The sequence below is a fragment of the Triticum aestivum genome, chromosome 5D (assembly GCF_018294505.1).
Source record: "Triticum aestivum cultivar Chinese Spring chromosome 5D, IWGSC CS RefSeq v2.1, whole genome shotgun sequence".
NCBI lineage: Eukaryota > Viridiplantae > Streptophyta > Magnoliopsida > Poales > Poaceae > Triticum > Triticum aestivum.
Window position 1 is genome coordinate 3,607,186 of NC_057808.1, and position 22,245 is coordinate 3,629,430.

General features: G+C 45.9%; 1 protein-coding gene across 2 annotated transcripts; it reads right to left on the reverse strand.

Moving 5' to 3' along the window:
- Positions 1-1,480: 1,480 nt before the first annotated feature.
- Positions 1,481-4,005, reverse strand: LOC123124052 (uncharacterized). 2 transcript variants are annotated; one of them, XR_006460945.1, is made up of 4 exons: positions 3,254-4,005; positions 2,079-2,172; positions 1,911-1,936; positions 1,481-1,767 (listed from the first exon to the last, which is right to left on the reverse strand). XR_006460945.1 is itself a non-coding variant. In XM_044544760.1 (2 exons), the coding sequence occupies exons 1-2, from the start codon at positions 3,926-3,928 to the stop codon at positions 2,134-2,136; spliced, it is 714 nt and encodes a 237-aa protein (XP_044400695.1). In that variant the 5' UTR covers positions 3,929-4,005; the 3' UTR covers positions 1,962-2,133. The 2 variants fall into 2 exon arrangements, 1 of the variants encoding a protein (XP_044400695.1); XM_044544760.1 differs by lacking the exons at positions 1,481-1,767; positions 1,911-1,936 and having other exon boundaries at positions 1,962-2,172.
- Positions 4,006-22,245: the final 18,240 nt, after the last annotated feature.

A 22,245-nucleotide genomic window follows, 5' to 3' on the forward strand; every position in this document is an offset into this window, starting at 1 on the left:
ATTGATGAACTTTTTATCAAATCCAATGAACTTCTTTCAAAATCGTAGACTATTTTAAAATTCGTGAACTTTTTTTAGTTTGTTACCCTTTTTCAAAATCCATGAAATGTTTTAAATTCGTGATGTTTTTCAATTTTTGTGATTTTTTAAATATTTTTTCATTTTCTCGAAAAGACAACAGTTGACCGGTCAACCATTTTAGCGAAAAACCAACTGCGTCTGGCGAGGGGACTACACTGTTAATGGTTAATGGGCCGGCCCAGTGCTGTAGCTTAGTGGGCACCAGTCTCCTAGCTGGTGCATAAGGCGCCTGCCGAGACAGTCGGGAGGCTTGGACTGTTGACAAGTGTGATCGGACTGCTAGAGAGCATCCACCCGAAGAAAAGGCCGGTAGCAAGCTCAAGTTATTCCGGGAGGCCGTGGGTGGCTTAGTTTTACTATTTTTCAACTCATAGTACTCTCTCCATTTGGTATTAAAGGGTCACCGAGTAGGATTTGAATTTGTGAGGCCGATGTTATTATGGAGCAGTGATTTCTCTACACCCCTTCCCCCTCCCATATGTGCCTTGATTCATTATTTTTGAGGGTTCGAATCAAAACCCGGATGAACAAAGTGGTGCCAAGCTTCTTGAATAAGAGAGTGCCCCAAAAGGTAAAAGTCGTGTTCTATAGGATGAAGATTCGACCCTCATTATTGAATGATGGTTAACTAAAAGGCGACACAGGATGAAGATTCGACCCTCATTATTGAGTGATGGTTAACTAAAAGACGACACAAGATGAAGATTCGACCCTCATTATTGAGTGATGGTTAACTAAAAGACGACATGTGTAGAGTTAGGTGTTGGACGTAATAGAGTTAGTGTAGCCCTAATTGAAGAGAAGTCTTATCCGACAACAACGATTAAAGCGGGTTGATAATGTCAAAAAAGGTCAATATAGACCAAACTTGAGAGGAGGCCATAAAGGGGGGGTAAGAGTATCACCAAAAGCCGACGAGTTGATTTCAGGATCACATGGGTTTAAGCTCTTAAGCACCAGCTTGTTGGGAGGCTTTGTTGATCTCTTTATCCTTTGAATCAAAAAGGACCTGACCAAAATTTCTTATTTCTGAAAATGTTCATCCCTTCCTCTAAAAACTAACTGCAGGTTTTAAAACGACCATTACAAATTCTATAGGGAGGTTCCAGAAATATGCTACAGTGCGATTTTGCTGTCTTTTATAAGAGCAGTTTTTTCATTGACCAAAGGGATTTCCGTAAACGGAAAGAGCTGGGGAGCTAACCCCACCCAGCCGAGACGCCGAAACAGATATAATACTGTCGCATTGTACAGAAAACTATTCCCTCCGTCCCATAATATAAGAGCGTTTTTGACACTAGTGCAGTGTCAAAAACGCTCTTATATTATGGGACGGAGGGAGTACAACCTATATATGACAAGTAAAATAGCCAAGCCGATCCAAACCACTAGACTAGACAAGGAGCAACACAGTAAAAGCATTTCTTGAAGTGAAGTAACGCGCGCGGGGTGGATGCGGGTGACTCAAAGCAGACATGTGTAACAGATTAGCACACTTCTAAATCACCTCCATCGTCTACGTACGTCATCTCAGTCTTTAGTCATCTCCGTCCTCTTCGGCATCGTCCTCACTGATCTCGGAGTCATCTTCAAGATCCCCACTCGTCTCAGAGTCATCTCCATCCCCTTCAAGATCCTCGCTCATCTCGGAGGCATCATCATCTCCATCTTCAAGTTCCTCCAGACCTGCACAAAGAAACAATGATCCATGATTGGGATAGCAATCATTTGTGTTATGAAATTCCTTTAGCCAGCAGACCCAATAAATGAAAAAAACATTCCCCACTGAAAGCATTGGAATAAACCAGTTTAGTAGATCTCCTACATACCAATCTCATGCAATTCAGGACACCACCTGAATAAATTGAAACAAGGTCGCATTCATTAGGTTTTGAAACAAAAAAAGACTTCTATAATGCAACAAGCGGATGTTTCTAGAGTAAAGCAACATATACTGCAACAACAAATCTATACACATGAGTGAAGAACAAGTTCACCTGTCTGTAGCAGCAATCACTTCATCATGGAAATCCTCCACCGAGTCATATTGATTCAGGAAATAAACCACCGTGGGATCCGACACGTCAGTTCCTTGAGATTAATCAAAGATATATTTAGTGCTGGTGAAATTTAAAATCCCGGCAATATAGTGATCAATTAACTAATGAAATGCAGTTGAAGCATCATATTTTCAGCGTGCAAGTTGGGTACAATCTTAGAAATAAGATGTCAACTTAAAAAGACAAAGATCTAATCAAGCTGGACAACGATCTCATAAATAAGATATCATATGAAGCTGGACAACAATCTTAGAAATAAGATGATGTCTGTACATGAAGTTCCAAACTGTGTTCCAGACTGAACAGACTTTTCCACATTGTGCTGACCTTATTGATTCACTCTGCATGTATAGGTTGAATAGACAGAGAGACGCTCCTTTTGGTTTCATGAATGAGGATAAATGTAAAGGATTAAAATAGCTTTGTGGTAGCAGGATATATATAGAAGATTTATTAATATATTTTGATGGCTGAATGTAAAGTAAATACATGTGGGATCTGGGGCAGCGCATGCATGTGTGGCTTAAAAAACATTGTCGCCTGGCAAAATGCTGGCACGAGAAGCTTGCTGGACATGCTTGCATGGAACTCTGACGAATGAAGCTATGCCTTTGGATTGCGCTATAAAAGTGCAAGTTTTGTTGTCTGAGTCTTCCTGTTTGGAGGATTGAGGGAAGGGGATCAGAGGGGCAAAAAAGATGAGGGGTCGCAGCGGAAGGCCAGGAATAGAGGTAACGGAGGAAAAAAAAGTTTTGACTCCAGCGGCTCGCCACAGCTGACAGGTCACCAAGAATTTCAGTCCAAGCTTACATGAAGAACAATGACTGCTTCGGGTAAGAGAACAGAGGCGTGTGGATGAGGGATCGATGTGAGAGAAAAGTGGTGGACGGTTACTTTAAAACGTGTCATTAAGTAAGTAAATTGGATTGTTACACAAGCCAAGCTGTAGGAACATAATAGAGTGAATTTCAAGCATAATGGACTGATGTAAACAAGAAATGTCTTCAAACTGTGTCAGAACAGCCTAATAACAACATATACAAGACAGGCCACCACCAAGTATATATGGTGCATTCTCTGTTACAGAGCACCACAAGGCTGCCTTGGCTCACCTTCAAGCAGCGGTGTGTGTCGCCGTTGAATGTGGACGGCGCAAAGGGCAGCTCGTGTTGTACATGCGGGAACTTGATTTGGTGAAGCACCGGTTTATCGTCGAAGGGGTCGCAGGCAAGTACACAGTAGGAGAAGTCGAACCACCAGAGCAAACCTTGATGGGTGAGAACGCCGTCACCGCGCCACACTTGTTTATCCAAGATTTTCGAGCAGTCGGGCTCCTTCTCGACCCACGAGTACAAGTCGACCGTGCAGAAGAGCGTGAAGAAGACAACCTCTTCGGAAAAGCACGGGTTGAGATCGGCCACCATGAGAAGCCTGCGGTTGTGATCGCGGATGAGGCCGACGCAGTGGCGGCAGTTGAAGCCGCCGTCGTGGGGGAAGATGCCCGTCGTCCTGCGGAAGAACGGATCGCAGATGTAGACGGCGAGCCCGAAGGAGGCGTAACCGCATAGCAGAAGGTGGCCGCTGCGGTCGGCGGCCGCGATGTAGGGGTACTCGACGAGTCCGGCGGGGCTGGCGACGCTGCTCTCGACGAATAGGCGGGAAGGTAGCGGAACCTTGTTGAAGGTGAAGACCGCGTTGGGGAATTTCGGGGGCTTCATGAAATCTTCCGACACATCCGGAACAGCGTACATGATGTACCACTGCTCCTCCTGCGCCGCCGGGGCCATTGCTCCTAGGGATGGGGATGGGAGGGAGGAGTTGGATCGGTTAGGGTTCCCTGAGATGTGTGCGGGGACGTGCAATGTGGTCGATGGGAGTTGGTTTTTTTTTAGGGGGGAAATCTTGCCGCTTTATATTTAACTAAACAAAGTTTGGGATCTCATCCGAAATTATATCAAGAATAAAGTCTGGTGGAGAATCCACCCAAACAACACTTCTTTCTCCTACTCCTACCCTAGCAAGCTTATGCACGGCAGTATTCCCAGTACGACGAACCCAAGACACTTTGTACTCCGTGAAAGAGTTAAGCATCTCGTTGATCTCCTGAACCCATGGTCCAACGGCAGACAAATTCCGAGTAGGTTGATTTATCATCTGCACAACCGACTTGCTGTCGAGTTCCACATGCACTCTCGGTACCTGTCTCTCCAGCGCCATCTGGATCACCTTCCTGCAAGCGAGGACTTCCGCAGCTTCTGGATCGATGATGTGTGGGTAGAACTGACAAGCCCCCACTATATATGCTTCTTGATGATCTCTCAACACCGCTCCGCCTCCACCTTTGTCATTATGCCGAGAAACCGCACCGTCCACCTTTGTCATTATGCCGAGAAACCGCACCGTCGGCGTTGAGCTTAATCCATCCCTCATCTGGTGGTTCCCATCGCTGTATCACCATCGGCTCCGGGACCGGCCTGCTCTTCTCATGCGCCAGCTTCCATTCTGCAAGGTGTAGCTTAACCTCCATCGCTATTTCATGTGGTGCGCCATTCTCTTCCCATCCCTCGCTTCGTTCCTCGCAAGCCACAGACTATAGACAGCCTGGATCATGAGCTCCTTCTCCTTCCCAGCCGCCCAGACGAACCAGCCCAATAGCCAAGAGGCAACTGCATTCTGGGAGTGAATCTGGCACAGCGGGATCTCCACCGCTGCTCCCAATTCCGAACACAATGCCTTCCAGAACTGGATTGAATGCTGGCATGTCCAAAAACGGTGAACCACCGTCTCTTCTCGTCCACATGCCGCACAAAAAACAACCGGTTTGATCCGACGATGAAACAACTCCGACCCAACTGCTAGACCATTGCGAATAAGGCGCTACATGTGGATCTTGGTCTTCCCCGGAGCACTAGTTTCCCACAATGCCATGAAACCCTTGTGTCTGTGGACTGAAGAAGAGGACTCCGGCCGTCCGGACCTCGTTTGGTTTATTCACATACGCAGGTGGTACGCACTCTGAACCGAGAAAACACCATTCTTCGTCATGTTCCACGCTAAAAAATCATCCTCTCCGTGGCCTTCGATTGCAATCTGCTGAATATCTGCTGCATCTCCCGGGGTGAACATGGCATCCACACGGGCTTCATTCAGCCAGCCCCATCGGGCAGGAGGAGATCTGCCACTTTCGTTACTCCCGGCATATATGTTTGTCCCAAAGGCTTCGTACTCCCCTCTCGTGGTATCCAAGGATCATGATGGATGTTAATTCTGGTTCCATTCCCAATTCTCCATATGAGTCCTTCCCGGAGTAGATCTCTCCCATGCAGCACACTCCTGAACGTGTAGGACCCCGAAGACGGACATGAAGTCGTAAGGATAGAGTCATCCTTGAAATAAAGTGCTTTGAGCACCCGTGCACATAACGAGTTAGGCTCCTATAGGATGCGCCAAGCTTGCTTGGCCAGAAGGGCTTGGTTGAAAGCTTCCGGGTCACGAAAACCCATGCCACCATCCCTCTTACTAGCACACATCTTCTTCCACGATATCAATGAACCTTCCATTCACCATTCATTGCGCCCCACCAGAATTTAGAAGAGACAGAAGTCAGGTTCCGGTACATCTTCTTTGAGAGGCGAAAACAACTCATGGTATAGGTAGGTGTCGACTGGTGGCCAGATTTTATCAAAACATCTCTTGCTGCCTTTGAGAGGCCTTGACATTTCCATCCACTCACTTTTCCTTTCGAGCTTTCCGTAACATGCTTAAAAACCCCATCTTTTGATCTTCTAACCAGTGTTGGAAGACCAAGATATCTCTCACTAAGAGCTTCAGATTGAATGCCACAAATATTTTTGACTTGTGTCTTGGTCTGCTCTATGCATCCCTTCCCAAAGAAAATAGAGGACTTTTTTCAAGTTAATTTTTTGTCCAGAAGCTTTTTCATACTTGATCAATATCTCACACAAAGTCTCCATATTTTCCTTGGTTCCTTCCAGGAACACAATGCTGTCATCCGCAAATAGGAGATGTGTTATATGGGGGCCAGTGCTCCCAAACGACACACCTTTCAGATTTTTGTCCTCCTTTGCTTTATTGAGAAGAGCAGAGAAACCCTCCACACAAAATAAGAATAAGTACGGTGAAAGCGGGCCACCCTGCCTGAGTCCTCGCGTGGGCTTGAATCTCCTCGATAGACCACCATTTAACTTGACAGCAAATTGCGTCGACGTAACACACCTCATCACCATAGCCACCCCACATAGGATGAAAACCATACTGTACCATCATCTGTTCAAGAAAAACCCACCGCACCCTATCGTAGGCCTTCATCATGTCCAGTTTTACCGCACAAAGAGTCTTTTTCCTCTTACGAGTCCGGATAGCATGAACACACTCATACGCTACAAGGACATTATCCGTAATGAGGCGACCCGGAACAAAGGCACTCTGTTCCTCAGAGATAAGAATAGGGAGTATCCCTTTCAATCTGTTAGCAAGAACCTTTGTCGCCATTTTATACAGAACATTACACAGGCTAATGGGGCGAAACTGTGATAGCAGCTCCGGCGAGTTTACTTTGGGGATCATCACAATGATAGTGGCGTTGAACTCCTCCGGTGTTGCTGCTCCATTCAAGAAGTCACGAACCGCCTGACACACATCGTTTTCTACCAGTGGCCAGTGCCTCTGATAAAACAGTGCGGGAAGCCCGTCCGGCCCCGGGGCCTTTGTAGGGCCCATCTGAAAAAGTGCCACCTCTATTTCATCATCAGTGATAGGTGAGGTGAGCTTATGATTCATCTCCGGAGTGACTAAGAGTGCAATGTTCTGTAACAGCCCTTCGGTGTCCACTGACCCCTCGGATTTGAACAAGTGTTCATAAAAACTCACAGCCATCTCTCTCATATCCTCATCTACCGTGCACCTTGTGCCATCATCCTTCCTCAAAGCCTTCACAGTGTTTTTCCTCTTGCGATGAGAAGCACGGTTTTGAAAGTACTTAGGGTTTTGATCCCCAGCCTGTAGCCAGTCCACACGTGATTGCTGTTTGTATAGTAGCTCTTCCCGCGCATAAATCTCCCTTAGTTGCTCCTCCAAATCCCGGACCTCTAGTGAGGATCCAGTCTGAAGGTCTCTGGTTCGGGCATCGAGCAGTTGCACTTTGAGCTTCGCTATCTGTCGACGAATGGAGCCAAAAACTTCCCGCGCCCATCGCTGCATATTACCTGTCGTCGTGCATAACCTACTCCACACCGCTATGAGCGAATGATCACCCGTTGCTGCCGCTTCCCAAACCTCCTGAACCATAGCATCATAATTTTTGTGCCTCGTCCATGCTTCCTCGAATTGGAAAGCTCTCGGTCCCCTCCTCTCAGTACGCGGAGCCGTCTCCAACGCCTGAATGAGGATGGCCTGATGGTCTGATTCCTCCGTGACCAAGTGTTCGACAGAGGTCTCTGGGAACATGTCTAGGAAGCTCGCCATGCACGTCGCCCTGTCCAGTCGGACTTGGATGTTATCCTCCCCATCCCTCTTATTATTCCATGTATAGGGCTACCCCGAAAAACTTAAGTCCGCAAGGCCACAATCAGCCAAGCAATCTCGGAAATCCTCCATCTGTGCAAACGGCCTCGGGTTGCCCCCCTTATGATCTGATTGAAACAGGGCTTCATTATAGTCCCCAGCACAAATCCACGGCAAGTTGTCTTGCGCCCTCAATTACCTGATAGCGTCCCAAGATTTTTTACGAAGTTCCGTTTTTGGCTCCATGTAGAAACCAATGAATCTACAGGTTTTGCCCTCCCACACCATCTCCGCATCAATGAAATATTGGCTCCATGGCCTAATAGTCATAGTGACTGAGTCTCTCCACCATAGTGCCAATCCTCCGCGAAGCCCCACACAATCAACTGCTACTCCTTGCTTAAACCCTAGCCTCCACTTTAATCGCTCCATTGCTCTCGCCTTCTTCTTTTGTCTCGCAAAGAAAAACCACCGCCGGGTTGTAGGACCGTATCAGGTCTCTTAATTCGTCAACTGTCGAGTCCAACCCCAATCCTCGACAGTTCCAGGCCAAGAGATTCATGGCGTCCGGCGGCCCCCCACCTCGGGATCTGCCGATATGTCCTGGTTTTCGGAGATGCGATCAAACACAGTATTCGTTTTCTGTCGCTTATCACGAATGAAAGCCTCATTTGAAGTCTGTCTGTCAGGGTCATCCTTTGCCACCCAAAATTGCTTCGGCCCCCTCTTGCGTCCACCGTAATCATACCTTGGCAGGTTCCTGGCAAATTGCACCTCTCTATACTCCTGCCTTGGCTTTCTAACATAGTGCCCCTTGGTCCTGTTCCTGCCGCGCTCCTCCCCTGGCCCGAACCGGCTCTGGTCATCACCTCTGAATTCACCCAAGTTTTGTAACCGTCCCGCAAACCTTCTCTCCCTCTCCGCATGCCCCGGGCTGCCATCATGATAGACCTGTTGCTTCTCTTGTAACTTGTTCCTCAGGTCCTTCTCTCTCTTTTTTTCAAGGCCGTGTCGCAGGTCCAGCTCCCTGGCCTCCCCCCGTCATTCCCAGTCCTTTATGGGGTTGTTTATTTCCCCCCTCATTGATCTAGAACCACCGCCAGTGCGGGGATCCGTCGATCGTGATAGTTCCTCATTCAAGTTGCGTTTAATTGGTATATCCTGTTTTCCTTTACTCTGGCGTCCCCGGTCGATGTCGCCGATTCTGCCACTACCCCAACTGTTATTGCTGCTCATAGACTGGCCAAAGGACCCCTCCTTTTCATTTCCTTTCCTGCTGAGTGATGCTCTAAGCCATCCGCCCCATTGAGCCGATGAGTCCGTTGGAGGTACACAAACGCCTCCCGCATGCACTAACCGGCCACATTCAAAGCAAAAATGAGGGATTTTTTCGTAATGAAAATCAAACCATGGCCCATCCTTGTCATCCCGTGAGGTTTGAGGTAAAAACCTCTCACCAGAGGCTCGAACATAGAAATTCTTGCTCTCACCCTTAGATTGTTGCCTCTGGCCACCCCCTCACTGTCACAGTCAACTCGAACAATGTCCCCCAACCAGTTGCCTAATGCCTTACCAAACTTTTCAGTTCTCTTATCTGGGGGTAGATCATCCACCCGGACCCATACCTCTATAGAATCAAAAACCATCTCAGACGGTCGTTTATTTTCTTCATATTCCTTGAGAATAAGCACGCTGAAATTGTACTGCCAGGGTCCGTTGTTCATTGCATGTTTATAATCCCCCTCACTTCCAAAGTGCACCTCAAACACATTCGATCCCAGGTCTCGAAATCTTGCTTCTCTGTGCAGTCCCCACGCTCTCGTCATCGTTCGTTCCAAAGCGCTCCTGATCATTGGTCTGTTTGAACATACCTTCCCAACTGCTGACCATCTTGAGCTTTTGGGTAGCACCTCCTCCTGATCATCAAACACCAAACCTTCCGCCTCCTTATCCATCAGTACCATCCCACCCATCCTTGCCGAAAGACTCGACATCGGATCCGGGGTTTTTCTCTCAACTGGGGATTTTGAAGAACCCCTGCTCAATGAATCTCCCGTCTTGCGCACCGGCGTAGCCATCGCAGCCCGAGTTGTACCAGCCGGTGTTTTGTTCCGCTGTGCCGACACCCCCGGCGCCGTCGCCGGAGGCGCGGTTCCTCGCTGGTTTGTGGAGACCGACGCCGTAGCCACAGATTTTGGCATCGAAAAGGCCATCTTCTCCTTCATCGTAGCCTCACCCTTAGCAGGTGTAGGCCCTCCACGTTTCTGTGAGATCGCCGCCGCCGCCGTAGATGCCATTGCCCCTGAAGCCGCCGTCGTCTTCTCTGGTGCTTTCTCCACCATGGCTCCGCCCGCAGCAGAGAGGGAAACACCACCGATCCGGGACTGAGTCAGCACCGTCGCCTTCCCGATCCTGATCGGAATCTCTCTCACCCCCGTAGCGAAAACCCTAACCCTAGCACGCGAGCGCAATCGCCTCACGTCACCTTAGCGTTTTCCCACGTGGTGGACCCCGGGGAGTTGGTTTCTTTAAGGAGTATGTTTCAAGTTTATTTTTCTTTCTTTAAGGAGTTCTTGTTTTGAAAATTGTTCGGAAACTTCAAAAATGTTTGCGCTTACAAAAAATTTCAAATTTTATAAAAATGGGTGTGTTTTCAATTTTTTTTTCCTAAATTCAAAAATTGTTTCCATTTTTAGAATTTGTTTCGGAATTTCTAGAAACGTTCCATTTTTCTGAAAATGTTTGCATGTTTTTGTTCTTGTATTGAAAACTTGATCACGAATTCAAGAAATGTTCTTCTTTCAAATTGTTGGTCATGTATTAAAAATATGTTCATGTTTCAATCTTGTTGGGATTTTCAGAATTGTTCTCCCTTTCAAAATTGTTCTAAAAATTCAAAATATGTTCGTTATTTTAAAAAAAATCCCCGTTTTGAAAACAATTCTCATAACGCGAAAAAAGTTCATGTTTACAAAAATGTTAAGAATATTAAAAATTGTCCCTGTTTATAAATGATGTTCACGTTTTAAAAAAATGTTTGGGAATTTCAAAAAATGTTCGTGCTTCTCAAAAATTGTTCAACAATTCAAAAAATGTTCCCATTGTGAAAAACTGTTCAGAATATTAAAAATTGTCTCACAAATTCAGTAATGTTTGTGTTTTCAAAAAATGTTCGGGAATTTTGAAAAAAGTTCAACAATTCAAAACAGTAAACAGGCACTCTCGCTACAGCACCCACTATTGGGCCGGCCCAGTCACGGGGTCCCTGTGCGTCGGTCGCGTGGCTGTTCGAGGCAAAACGCGTCGAATAGGAGCTCCTGAGCTCCTGTATGACGCTTGTTAGCGTCAAACAGAAGAGCTTCCGCACAGGGCTCGCGCAAACGAGCCGTCCCATTGATAGGCCAATGTAAGAAAAAAAGTAACGAACGAAAAATCATAGCGCTAGTTGGTTTCCAACTTGCGACCTTGCACTGGATAGCCACGTCGAATGCCACTCCCGCTAGCAACTGGTATTATTTTTAACTATATCGTAAACTTCAAGTACCATGTACAGCGGCAGATCGGTTTTTTAATCTTCATTCAAAAAAAATGAATAATGTTTTCTTGAACAAATTTTGAAACTCGAACAAACTGTTAAAACATATTTTTTTAAAACTTACAAATCATTGAAAACATGAACACAAATTTATTACTTTTTTATATACGATGAATGATTTTCAAATATACACTGAACATTTTTTAGATGTACGATGAACAATTTTGAAGAACATAGTGAACATTTTCGTGATATACACTGAACAAAACTTAAAACATAATGAACATTTTTGTGATATACCATGAACAAATTTTGAACATTCAACATTTTTATAATATAATCTGAACAATTTTTAACCACGCATTGAACAATTTTGTGATATGCGCTGAAAAAACATTTAAATACCCATTAACATTTTGTGATATACACTGAACAATTTTAAAATTTTAACAAAATTTGAAAAAGTTAATAAAATTATAGAAAACTGTGAACGCGTTTTGAAATAACGAATTTCGTTGGGATTTCGAAACATTTTCTTGAAAACAAAGTATAAAAATAGAAACGAAAAATGATAAAATGAACGGAAAGGAAAATGAAAAGAAATACAAACAAAAACAGAATAAAATAGAAATAAAAAATGAAACAGGGAAAAACCAGCAAAACATTGAACATTTTTGTAAAAAAATACGCTGGAAATTTTTTAGCTAAACATTGAACATTTTTGTGATATACACTGAACAAATATTTAAATATACATTGAACATTTCTGTGATATACGATGAAGAAAGTTTTGAATTGTGACAATTTTTTAAAAAAGTGATTTTTTGGAAACCATTAACATTTTTTTATATCATGAACAAAATTATGAATTTCAAACTTTTTGAAAACAAAGAATAAACAAATGAAAAAGAACAGAAGCAGAAAAAAAGGAAAAAAGAAAACAGGCAAAAAGGGAAAACCGACAAAAAGAAAAAAACAAAAAAACCCGGTTAAGGGAACCTTCTAGAAGGTTCCCAAAATTGGTTGCCAGGAGCTGCTTTAAACGCTCGTTATGGGCCAGCCCATTTCGCACGCGCTTCAGCAAAAGCGGCGCAGCTGGACGCTCGCGCCCGTCACATAGGGTTCGCCCCCCCCCCCCAAGGGCGTTTTTAGGCAAAAAAAATAGCGCATGTTGGGGTTGGCCGGTACTGTTTTTGGCGTGGGAGGCTCGGGGAGTTTCAACTCAAATTCGGCACGAATTCGTTACACTTCGGCACAAATTCAGCAAAGAATAATTTTTATCGCATAGTTTATCACAAATATTAGTACAAATCAAATAGTTCAACGAAGCAAGCTTATAATTCGAACACAAACTAAAACACATCAAACTAGGCGTTGCCTTTGAGCCTCCATAGGTGCTCCACCAGATCGTGCTGCAGTCCTTATGCACATATAGCTCTCGGATTCCTAACGCATATTGAGGAAGGCAGCCCATGCTACCGGTACCTGGTAATCAACACCTGCAATATGGTTCAGTGTCAAACACTGGCTCGTCCTGCTCGCTCTCAATGATCATGTTGTGCAAGATGACACATCAATTCATCACATCCCACATCTGAGATTTCGACCAGGCCAGAGCGGGGTACTAGACAACAGCAAATCGAGATTGGAGCACACCAAATGCACGCTTGACATACTTCCTGCAAGCCTCCTGACACTTAACAAAGCAGGATTTCTTGCCTCCTGGCACAGGGTTTGAGATAGTCTTCACAAATGTTGACCATCTTGGATAGATGCCATCTGCTAGGTAGTATCCCTTGTTATAGTGGCGCCCATTGACCTTGAAGTTCACCGGAGGAGCATGACTTTAACAAGCTTGGCAAAGACATTCGAGCACTGCAGGACGTTGATGTCATTGTAAGTTCCTGGCATACCAAGAAGGAGTGCCAAATCTAGAGGTCCTTTGTATTGCCTCAAGTACCACACCGCAAGCTCCTTTCGCTCCTTTCTACATTCCCTGCCAGGCAAATGGACAGTTTTTCCATGCCCAATCCATGCATTCGATGCTTCCAAGCATCCCAGGAAATCCTCTTGCTTCTGTGCTAGGATCCGAGCAGTGTCTTCAGCATTGGGTGACCGCAAGTATTCTGGTCCAAACACTTCCACCACTGCCCTGCAGAACTTGTACAAACACTAGGCCATGCGTCCAAATCTCTAGTCGCATGTGCTTCTACCTCGCCGACAAACTGGAAGGGATGGCCTTCCCCAACCCGGGGCTCTACACCCATGTGAAGGGCAAGGAACAGTAGCAATAGGTTGCTGAGGATTTTGAGAAAATCAAATAGTGTTCCGGAGAATTTTGTGAATCAGATGAACAACTAGGAATGAACAAATCCTTAATACGTGTGAGGATTATTCGTAGGCGTATTCATGCAACAAATATCTATAAGGCAGTGGCACAAGGGATTCTTAAAAAGTTGGAGAATAATTTGATGCACCTTGTAATAACAAGAGCAGCTGGGAATGAAAGTAAGAACGACAGGTGTATGTATTTATCCATAGGGATATATCAGTGGTAGGGGATTGCAAAAGCGACGGGCACAGAGTCTCGAGAGAGCATCGGAGAGTATCTTCGAAATCTTCTGGTGTAGCAGGCGATCATCTGGACTGAATGGGCTCTCCGGGAGAAAGTATTTTCGAGAACCTAAAGTTAGATTTTTAGCAAAATTATTTAAACCGAATATAAGAGATATCAGAACCCCAGAGTATAGACGAGGAATAAAAGATCCTAATACCACCCAAATGGCTACATGGACCCGTAAGCCACACAACCATGTTAGCAAAAAGTTATTCAATGACTAGACTCAACTTCGGCCAAGGAGTTGGAAAGGGGGATTCCTACTGGCAGTCGGCTCTGATACCAACTTGTGACTCCCCTGATTTGACCATACACAAATCATACACGCAAATGCGTACGACCAAGATCAGGGACTCATGGGAAGATATCACAACACAACTCTAGACACAAATTAAAGTCATACAAGCTTTATATTACAAGCCAGGGGCCTCGAGGGCTCGAATACATAAGCTCGAAAGCACAATAGTCAGCGGAAGCAACAATATCTGAGTACAGGCATAAGTTAAACAAGTTGTCATAAGATGGCTAGCACAAACAGGGATAAAGATCAAAAAGGCAAGGCCTCCTGCCTGGGAGCCTCCTAACTACTCCTGGTCGTCGACAGCCTCCACGTAGTAGGAGCATCCGTCGGGGATTTAGTAGTCGTCAGCGGTGGCATCTGACTCCTAGGCTCCAACATCTTATCGCAACATCCGGAAAGTAGAGAGAAGGGGGAAATGGGTAGCAAAGCAACCGTGAGTACTCATTCGAAGTACTCGCAAGACTTACATCAGATCTAAACTACATATGCATTGGTATCAAATGAATGGGGTAATATCTGTGGACTAAACTGCAGAATGCCAGAATAAGAGGGGGAGAAGCTAGTCCTATCAAAGACTACGCTTCCAGTAACCTCCGTCTTGCAGTAGTAGAAGAGAATAGCAGATAAGTATCAACACATAGCATAACCCACCTGGCGATCCTCTCCTTGTCACCCTGTGAGAGAGCGAACACCGGGTTGTATCTGGAAGTTATCTGGGTGTGCTTTATTAAGTCGGCTGGTACATCATCCTCCCATAGGAGGCCTTTGCATCTGGGCGTGTGTGGCCTATTTTCATTTCACCCCAGTTATTCCATCGAACTAAGTAGCAACATGTAAGGAGTCAGTTTTCGAGATACCACACAACACCAATTTTCCAACGAAACTAATGAGAAATAAAAAGGTGCATCACTCATTTTCGACCAAATTAATTATGTCTTGGTATTAGAGTTTTCTCTCTCTGTCCTGATAAACCCAAACGGAGGGAGTAAAGATTATCTATCTCAACATCACATGATTCTAAATACAAAACAGAAAACCACGGCTAGAAGAGGACGACATCTAGAGGCATTGCTTTTCATGTACTAATACCTTGTTAAACACATTCTCTAACAAATTGGTTTGGATCCTTCTTCAACAATTTCCACACACTACAAGGCCAGTTCACAAAAGCTTAAAGCGTGAGCATTGGTACAAAACTAGTTGTGGTCTATCTTGAGAAAAGGGAACACTTAGTACACGAAACGTCACCTGTCTCAACAACTTGCACCATTTCTGTTGGCTCGCAAAGTAACTTTATTTAGTATACCAACTTAATTTGTGAGCATTAGCCAAAGCAACACACAATGGTAGGCAAAAACCATGTCACTAAGCAATAAATAAAGGGGAGCCTCAACCCATCTATTCATCTCCACCACCACCAAAACAACATTGAAAACATGAAGACCTTATTCCTCCTAGCTCTCCTTGCTCTTGTAGCGAGCACAACCTTCGCGCAATACTCAGAAGTTGGCGGCTGGTACAATGAAGTTGGCGGAGGAGGTGGTTCTCAACAATGTCCGCAGGAGCGGCCGAAGCTAAGCTCTTGCAAGGATTACGTGATGGAGCGATGTTTCACAATGAAGGATTTTCCAGTCACCTGGCCCACAAAATGGTGGAAGGGCGGCTGTGAGCATGAGGTTCGGGAGAAGTGCTGCAAGCAGCTGAGCCAGATAGCACCACAATGTCGCTGTGATTCTATCCGGCGAGTGATCCAAGGCAGGCTCGGTGGCTTCTTGGGCATTTGGCGAGGTGAGGTATTCAAACAACTTCAGAGGGCCCAGAGCCTCCCCTCAAAGTGCAACATGGGCGCCGACTGCAAGTTCCCTAGTGGCTATTACTGGTGATGATATAGCCTCTATTCGTGCCAATAAAATGTCACATATCATAGCAAGTGGCAAATAAGAGTGCTGAGTGATGATCTATGAATAAAATCACCCTTGTATATTGATCTGTGTTCGAGATACCTGTGTATTGAGTTTGTTGGTGGTGGTTTGTGTGCATGTGTGTGCTTCTTTAACAATAATAAAAATATACAACTTGTTCGATACTTCACAAGAAGGAGAAGAAGATTAAATGATTCATACAAGACAACTATATTTTGTATCTAACATGATTATTCTCTCTTTTTTTAGTCTACCAGATAGCTAAAAGAAATCTATAGTAGTCATTGACATGTTAATCGAACCCACAAATTTGTATGCACAACCACTCCATGTATCTTCTGCACTATAACCTTATTCGTCCATCCAACAACTTGCTCAATAGTACAAATCTAGTTTCACCAAATGTTTAAATCTATGGAAGTGAAACTTGCTCACTTGGTTATGAGAGCAGATGTACAACCCCACCATCTGGGTTCAAAGTATTCGCCGTAGGGATCTCCTTTGTAATTTGTTTGAACAATTGTATCAACCTCTTTTCTGCGGAAAAAAAAATCTGGAACAACCAGGCATGAACCAAATGATTATAAATACATGAAAAAACTAAACCATGGCTCAGATAAGATGTCATCTTGATTCACTAAATTTTCTACATGGAATCTTAGTGCATTCCTTATCATGTACTGCTAGTTTGTAAGACACAGTCTCCAATAAAAAAATACACCAATTGTATCTTTTTAGGATAAATATCTAATAATTTGGTCTAGATCCATCTTTAACAACTCACGAAACACTACAAAATTAGTTCCGCAAAAGCGTTCGAAACTTTGGTACGGCATTACTTATGGTCTATCTGCAAATCTTTATGTGCTTTTAAACTAACTTTTTTCGGCATCTAACTAAATTAGCATGCACTCAGCAAATCAACACATAAGATAGAAGAAATCGTGTCACCTCATCGTAAGTACAGAGAGGCCTCATCTAATCTCTATGCATCTTCACCACCAACAGGACACCATTGACAAAATGAAAACAGTCTAGCTGCTTCATGTAGATCTCGCTCCTTGCTCTCACAGCAAGCATCGCCTTCATAGTTCATGTTGTACAAGGAAGTTCAGACAGGGGTGGATATGCGGCATGCGCGATGCAAGAAGGACCAGATGATTCTTGCTCGGGGAAGGCGCTCTGAATCCACTCAATCACTAGTAACTAGCCTATATACAGTGCTAGCCGATTTGGTTCTCCCTAGCCGCCCCTCCTCCTCTTCTCTTCCTCGCCGCCGCCTGAGGCAGCCGCCGGGCAAGCCCGGGGCGCCAAGGATGGTGGCGGCGGGGCCTCGGTTGCCCTGCCTCTGCGTGGGGAACCCCGGATCTGGAGCGGCGGCTTCATTGGCAAGGCACGGCCGGCTAGCAGCCGTGCGGGCGGTGGATCTGGCGTCCCGGCCGCACGGGCGGCGGGATCCGGTGGTCGTTGGCGGCCGGCGGCGGTTTTTGCGGTGGCCGGTGCGCGCGATCTGGCGTCTCCCCTCCTCCCCTGTTTGGCGTGCAGGCCAACCTCGTCGGGCCGCGCTTCCTTGGGTCGCCGGTTCTGTACAGGAGGCGCTGGTGGTGGCGGGGATCTAGTTCGGGAGAAATCCCTGGTCGGCCATGGCCGGCCACGTCGACGGCGACGTCTGAGGGCGTCGTTCCCCTTCCCCTAGGTCTCCCGGGCGAAAGCCCTAACTTTATTGGTCGGCGACGGCGCTCACGGCGCCGTTCCCTTCTTGAAGGCGCCGCTTTGGGAACCTTGGGGCTGGGTGGCGCTTGTGGGTGGTGGGCGACGGCGGTGGTGCGGCCCTATCCTAGCATGGATCTGCGTCCGTTGCTTGGAGATGGACTCACGTAGGTGGAGATCGTCGTTTGGCGTCATGGTGACGTCGATGGCGGAGGCACCTACCAAGGTTGGCACCTCAATCTGCTCTGAAGATGGACTAGTGGAAGATGGCGGCGACGACACATGTGAGTGCGTCAGACCGGTTTGTGCCCCGGACCCGGTACGTGGCTTGGTCGGGGCCTCCGGCTTTAGATGTTAGGCTTAGGTGAGAGGTCTGGGTATTTGGCCCAGCTTGCACCCCTTCATCATATGGATTGGAGTAGCGGCAGATGTTGCCAAGATGGCGGATTCAGGCATATTGTTGTACTACTTTGTAAGGTCCTCGAGAATAATCAATAAAATGGCCGTATGCATCTCCCAGATGCAGAGGCCGGGGGTCATCCTCCTTTTCTAAAAAAAAAAAAAAAAACTAGCTCATTCGGTTTATACTACTCAGCCATAAATAGTTCAGGTACCCGCTTCGATTTGGTTCAGCCAAGTACTACTAGCTTCATGACGTATGATTTTCTTGGTATGATAGGAAACTAAAAGCAAGATAAGACACGCCACACATCTCCCTCATGGTGTAGAGTACATGAAGCACCATCGATCTATTTAAGTACCACATGATTCCAAATATATGACAAAGCAAAAGCATGTCTGGCTAGAAGAATACATCATCTAGTGAATCACTAGCGTGTACAACACAATCTCTAACAAACTCGGTACAAGATAGGAACATCTGGATTCATCTTGTGGAGTCCTACTAGTCTTATTTCACAAAAGAACGGAGCAAGAAGCTTCACACCATATGGTTTTCTTGGTATGAATATGATACAAAACCAAAGTGAGAGAGGACGCGCCACACATCTCTCCTCATGTTACAATACATGAAACAACATCAATATGTTTTAGTACCACGTGATTCTAAATGCGTGACAAATCAAAAGCATGGCTGGTTAGAAGGGGGCAACACTCTTATGCATTACTTATCATGTGCATGTTCAGTTCCACAGAAAAATAAGGTCTTAAGCATTGCTACAACATTACTTATGGTTTATCTTGAGAAAAAGAGAATGACGATAACACCATCTGTGCCAACAACTTGAACACTTGTGTGCATTTGCAGATCAAGTTACTTTGATTTAGTACCCCAACTAAATATGTAGGCACTAGACAAAGCAATAGACAATTAATGGCACAAGGAAATTGTGTCGCCTCATCTATAAAAAAGAGGGGTCTTATCTCATATATACATCTTCACCAATCACCACCACCAAAACAGTATTGACAACATGATGGCCTTCTTCCTCCTAGTTGTCCTCGCTCTCTGGTATTAAGCACCGCCTTTGCACAATACGCGGCGGCAGGGTACGCAGCCGATGATGGTGGGGCTAGTGTTGACCAGTGCCAACGGGACCAGAAGAAATTGGACTCTTGTACGGAGTACGTGATGGAACGGTGCACGGATAAGAAGTTTCCGCTCACCATGCCCTGGAAATGGATGCACGCCCCTTGCAACAGGGTCCACAAGCAGTGTTGTGGGCAGCTGGGGCAGTCGCCACAATGTTTTTTTTGAACAATCTTATTAATATTTTTTTTGAACAATCAAAAAATTTTGTTTGAACAATCAGTCGCCACAATGTCGCTGCTAGGCCATCAAGAAAGTTATCCAAGCCGAGCTCTTCTAACTTTTCAGCAAGGTTAGAAATCTAAGGCGATTCAGAGGGCGACGATGTTGCCCTCCGAATGCTGGTTGTTTCCATACGACTGCATAATGAAGGAGATAATTGATATTTCCTCCTGCTTCCGACGACCAAGCCTCCTGAACCAGGTCACAAGCAGCAGCCAACAGCCACTAGCGACATGGTCGGACCAGACTGCCAAAGCCAAGTGAAGCTATCTTTGTAATCTTAGTTGTTGATCCACAGTTCCACACTATCTATCAATTTTTTTTACAAAGATACTCCTTCATGTCAACTACGGAGTATTTGGTTAGTCAAGCGTACAGCTTCCATGTGTTTCTCTGATTCAAAAACTAAAATACAACCCTCTGCTGCAGATTTACCATGAACCCTGCTAGGCAGAGACATTCAGAGACGTGTTTATGGGAGATATTCAGTTATCTACAAGAAGATGCGGCTTTCTACGTACACTATCCTTTCAGGCTTTCACCATGGAACCTCTCAGTCAATTAGGTATCCAGCCCGTGTCGGCTATTCTTGACGCCATACAACATAGATTTGAGCCTCAAGCCCAACCAATCATTCACATGGAATTGTCATTTCCTTCCCAAATCACGGAGAAGCCCATACTCTGTAGTGCTTGATTATTTTCCAGATGATATATGAACTTAATGGACGACCTATCAGAATTCACCTGTATGCATGGCCCGCACATAATATTGCATATCTAATTTACTTATTCATCACATGTCAGAGCATTTTTCTCCCTCCTTTAAAGCTACATGGATCCCCTTTCGTTAAGGCACGGTCGTCTTGAAGAGTTACTCCCTATGTAAAATAATATAAGAGCGTTTAGATCACTAGAGTAGTAGTGATCTAAACGCTCTCATATTTATTCACAGAGGGAGTATTTTTTACGGTAGTCTTGAAGAGTTGTTAGAGTGGCAGGTTTTGGTTTAGTTTGAGCTGTTAGCCATGATCCATTCTTTTTTTTTCTTCTTCATGGTGACCTACTTGCTTTTCTTAGGGGTCGTGCTCCACTTGATACGCACAAAACCTATGGTCCATATGCTCCCAATTTCGGCCCATATGCAAAGATTTGAGTAAGGATTTCTATCTCATCAAAATACCAAGTCAAATTTCTAGGCCCAGACTCAAAGTTGACACTTAGTGTCAATAGCCACATGACCTCTTTTATTTTTCTTATTCTAATTTTTTTTTTGAGAATGACGGGAAAACCCCACCGTTTGTTATATTACTCGAAGGACTCGGAAGTCGTACAGTGTTTTCATCAAAATGATAAAAGCAACAAGATAAAAGAAGACAACAAGGGCGGAGGGAGAGGAGAGACTCGTCTATGCTAAGCACAAGCAAGGAGCAAGGTGCGAACGACCATCAGCTGGTGGACCTCATGGTCACGGAAGCGCCTACTCCAGATAAGGAGGTCATCGGACGCCTTCTGAAGAACTGCACTCGCATCACACTGTTGGCGGTTGAAAACCACGCCGTTCCGTGCCTTCCAAACCTGCCAGAGGAGAACAAACAGCCCGTCTCTCCAACACGAGCGAGAGACAGACTCAGGGGGTGCAGAGGAGAGAGCCTCGCCAACACAACGTAGAGAGCCCATGCTGAGCCGCCCCCAGACCTCGGCTGCGCGTATACAGGTGATGAAGAGGTGGTCAATGGTCTCATCGGCGCCACAAGACACGCATGACGGGGTGGGGGAGCAGCTTTTGGCGTGGAGGTTCACCCGCGTGCTAAGGCGACCGCCGGTGAGAAGACGCGCGAACACCTTGATCTTCGAGGGGATGCTGGAGGCCCAAATCTCGAAGGAGGTGAGGTCGGTGCAGCCGTGCAGAGAGAGCACCCGGTACACTGCACGCGAGGAGAACCGCGTCTCCGGGCCCCAGGCCATGATCCGGCGATCCGCCCTAGGGTAGAGATGGACGGAACGGAGCACCGCCTGGACCGCCTCCAGCTCCCAAGCGACCACAGCGGACAGCCGCGGCTGGAGCGAGATGCCGTCCCGAAGGACACCCGCGACGGTGGCGTTAGGCCGCGTCGAGTGGGAGAAGAGAGCCTCAAACTGGAAGCACAGCGCACATCCAGGGAGCCACCTGTCCGCGAACACCTGTCCTGTCTTATTCTAAAATTACCATTGATTTTCTCTTTTCTCATCCTCTTCCTCCTATCCTGCTCAGTCGGTTGTCTTCCAAGCTCCACGGCCGGCTGCGTAGCCTCACCTGACTGAATCACGACACACTATCTTAATTACTGCCGCCGCCTCCTCCTGCCACCCTCTAACCGGAGACATGAATTTCTTCTCCGGCCCCGGTGTCCCACCCCAAACCTTAAACTCTTCACCACGACCTAAAACCTCCACTCTCGCCTCGGTCTTAGACTCGGTCCATACTCGCCGCTGTCGTCGCGCGCAGCTCCATGCCAACACTATCTCTGCCTCGATGCGCACCATCGAGTAGCCAGAGGTTGAGGTTGATGGCGTATTAAAGAGGGAAAAAAGATAATTGTTGCTGTCTAGCAAATAAATGCGAAGATAAATATTAGGATCGGCTATTAGTAAGTTGCCTGAAAAAAAATTGGGTCAATAGATTTTCTGGACCTGTATTAATGAAGTTCCAACGGCCTCACTTCTTTCGTCGTCCTTCAGCCGCC